Source organism: Nelumbo lutea, chromosome 4, assembly GCF_056320005.1.
Source record: "Nelumbo lutea isolate HS-2025 chromosome 4, American lotus-T2T, whole genome shotgun sequence".
Classification (NCBI taxonomy): Eukaryota; Viridiplantae; Streptophyta; class Magnoliopsida; order Proteales; family Nelumbonaceae; genus Nelumbo; species Nelumbo lutea.
This window is the reverse complement of record NC_142687.1, coordinates 12,054,507-12,058,030: the sequence shown is the minus strand read 5'-3', so window position 1 is coordinate 12,058,030 and position 3,524 is coordinate 12,054,507. Positions and strand designations below refer to the sequence as shown.

The 3,524-nt window shown below is 42.7% G+C and overlaps 1 protein-coding gene across 1 annotated transcript; it reads left to right on the top strand.

Annotated features, from left to right (window-relative positions):
- Positions 1 to 550: 550 nt before the first annotated feature.
- LOC148853942 (methyl-CpG-binding domain-containing protein 9-like) lies at positions 551 to 3,099 on the top strand. The gene is made up of 2 exons (XM_088982075.1): positions 551 to 1,789; positions 2,381 to 3,099. Exons 1-2 carry the CDS (start codon positions 872 to 874, stop codon positions 2,624 to 2,626), a joined length of 1,164 nt encoding a protein of 387 aa, XP_088838201.1. The 5' UTR covers positions 551 to 871; the 3' UTR covers positions 2,627 to 3,099.
- Positions 3,100 to 3,524: the final 425 nt, after the last annotated feature.

The window sequence follows — 3,524 nt, the reverse complement described above, 5'->3', positions numbered from 1 at the left end:
CAAACTCTCCCTTAGGCCCCAAGCCACTCAAGGGACAGAAACCCGAACTGGCCTGCCTTATAGCAGTTTGGGACACACCTCGCCGAACTGGCCTGCCTTATAGCAGTTCGGGACACACCTCGCCGAACAGGCCTGCCTTATAGTAGTTCAGGACACACCTCACCGAACTGGCCTGCCTTATAGCAGCACGGGACTCACCTCACTAACCTGGCCTACAATATGGCAGTACAGGACATACCTCCGAACTCAAGACTTCACCTCACTCACCACTCCAAGACTTCGCCTCCAGGACGCCAAACCGTACCACGCCTGACACCAAGGAAGTTCGTACCCAGGGGTAGTGCACCTGACTGACTTGGGATCTGACTCGACGGCCGCACTTCAAACGGCCACCTGCCACGGCCACCTGACACCGCCATCTCCAGTTACAGAGGCGGCTCCGACAAGGAGCAGTGGCGGTTCTGTCCTAGCAGAAAGGATGACACCCGAACTGGCAGAAACAGAGATAATCATACCCGACCTGACAGAGGCCTCGGAGTGAGTGCACGAAGTGGTTATAAAAGGCTCCCTACCCCCAACAACGAGGTATGTGAACTTTGCGCCATCTGGTGCTGAAATTCAAGAACTTATTGGGTGGTTAAAAGCCAGTGATCCAAGAGGAAGAGAGCTGAAAGAATCCATTATACAATGGAAGAGATCAAGACCTCATGGCTCCCGACAGTCTAGAAATCCTGTACAGGATGAGATTCATTTGACCTCATCAAAGTCCTTGGATTGTGAAAAAGTGGAGATTACTGATTGTCTTGTCACTAGGACTGCTAACATACTGGAGAAGAAGTATGGTCCTTGCTTGGAGCTAGAAACTTGTGACATGCCCAAGAAGCGTGGGAGGAGAGCAAAAGTAGCTTATGAGGAGAGAATGTACAGATGTGAGTGCCTTGAACCTGAATGGCCATCTAGACATCATTGCCTACTGTGTCACCAGACCTTTTTCACTGTTGTGGAACTTGAAGTGCATAATGATGGAAAGTGCAGCTCAGGATCATTCGCCCATGCTAGCAACAAGGAAAATGATCTCTATAAAGGGAAGGGGACACGTCAGGAGTGCAATGAGGAAGTAGACATATCTGAGCTATCAAAGAGTAGGAAGTTTGAAATCAATTCTAGGTTGATTAAATTTCAGAAGGGAGTAGCATGCCCATATAATATCGATGAAATCAGTAGTAAGTTTGTCACTAGAAATTCTAACAAGGATCTGGTGCAAGAAATAGGACTTATTGGTTCAAATGGGGTTCCTTTGTTAGTCTCATCAACTTCTCCTTATCTTAGTGGTCCTACATTAATGTTAGTCCCTATCCAAAAAGATGAAGCTGATCCAGGTGCCAAGCCTGCAGTAAAACGGCTAGTGTTTTCACAAGAGAATGGCATTGCAGACATTGTGAACCATAATGATGGTGTATACGATCTTCCCAAAGGTTTTGCTGCCATTGGCATCAGTGAGTCACTAAAAACTGTAGGACCCACATATGAATGTATGAATCATAGAGATTCTCTATCTTGTTTAGATAATAGAACTGCAGATCTGGAGGTTGGTCACTGCTGCATGGTTCCTGAGTCTTCATTGAGACCATTGATGGGAAAAGTTTCTCAAATTTTAAGACGCCTCAAAATTAACTTACTTGACATGGATGCTGCTCTTCCCGAAGAGGCCCTGAGACCATCAAAAGGGCAATTAGCAAAGAGATGTGCCTGGCGTGCATATGTTAAGTCTGCAGAGTCCATATTTGAGGTAAATTGAATTCTTTCCTTTATTTGGTGTTCCATAATTTATTATGCAACTGGATTTTAAATTGCTCATCAGATTTTATAGACATATTTGCTATTTTCAATTTTTGATCTGTAACTAAAATGGCCTATCCATCCAACGTTACTCTGTTACTCTGCCTGCACATTTACTAAGAAAAGTAGTTGGTGTTGACGAGAAATGATGACTAAAATGTATGTATGCATAGCAATATTTATATATGAGGGTAGTATTCGAGATGGAATCCACCTCAGTACATCCATACATGTAACGTGGTCAGACATGGCTCACATTCATGTAGACGGGGCATGACATTCAGTGGGTCCACCCTAGGGACACAGCTGGATCGTGCATCAACTCAATTGAGTTGATGGATGCAAGAATCCAAGCTTCTCTTGCACACCATTTACCACTTACATCTTATCATCCATAGAATGTGATTTTCCAGGTTTGCTTATCACCATGTATGTGCTAGGTGAGACCCATTGGACAATTATTTGTAATTCATTTTTCTTCTCTTCTTAGTTTCTCAAGAGTTGAATGAAGTTTGAACAAAATATTGATTTATTCTTGCAGATGGTTCAAGCAACTATCATAGTCGAGGACATGATTAAGACAGAGTACTTGAAGAATGATTGGTGGTATTGGTCATCCCTATCTGCTGCAGCCAAGACCCCTACTGTTAACTCCCTTGCTCTTCGAATATACACACTGGACTCCACCATTGTTTATCAGAAGGTTTCTACCCACTTTGGATCCAATAGACAATCCAAAGCCAAACAACAAACCAGGCAAGAAAAGCTTGCATGTCTTGTTATCTGAGGACTCGAACCAAATCTAATATAATCCTCTGTGGCAATGTGAGGTGGCAGCAGGACGACCTTGTACAATGTGAAGGAAACTTCCAACTTCATTGTGGTTTATGGGTCCAAGGGTCATTGAGGATAAAGATGGAAATTTGGGGAAAGTTACACTGTTGCCTCCTTTTTGTACATATAAAGCGTTCCTAACAGGCTAACACACTAACATGGATGTTGGATCAGGAAGAATTCGTTGAAGTGGCCTTCTATGGAGGTTTGAAGAAGCATTTTGAATGAACTGCAACAGCAGTAATTGGGACGTATTATTCCGAGGGAGGATGATGAGACCACCCCCTAAGAGAAGTATTCTGCAGTTATTAACTGTAGAGAAATTTCTCAAACTGAACCTGTCCTTTGATTTTTTTTAGATTTATTGAACCACAACCGAACTGAATCAATCATTTAATCGATTCAATTCTCTGATTTTTATATAGATATAGGTAATGGGCAAATTTATTAAATGGTTTAGTTAATTGACTAACTAAATTGTCTTAAAAGTACTCAAATTGTCTTACAATTGTCTAAAACCTTCTGAGTAGTCAACTTTCTGTCACATTGACATCACGTGACTGATATGTTTTTCAAAATTTGCTAAAAGATCCTTTCTAACAAATTGCCTAAATCTACTCCGTCTTCCTCTTCCACTCTCTCTCTCTCTCTCTCTCTCTCTCTGTTCCCATCTCCTTTTCGTCTCCACGCACCATTTCGGTGACACCCACAGTCAAACCCTTTCAAATGTTGTTAGAGATCCTTGGTTGTATACAGTTCACCCAAATGGAGGACAAGAAAGTGAAGAAGGCCAAGGCAGGAGAGGTGATGGTTTTTGTCTGGTTCGACACTCAGGCTGATGAAGCATATGC

Excerpts from the sequence above, each read along its gene's own strand:
- LOC148853942 (XM_088982075.1), top strand. The coding sequence starts at position 872 with ATGCCCAAGAAGCGTGGGAGGAGAGCAAAAGTAGCTTATGAGGAGAGA. Across the intron at positions 1,790-2,380 it reads CTGCAGAGTCCATATTTGAG|ATGGTTCAAGCAACTATCAT; the intron begins GTAAATTGAATT and ends TTATTCTTGCAG.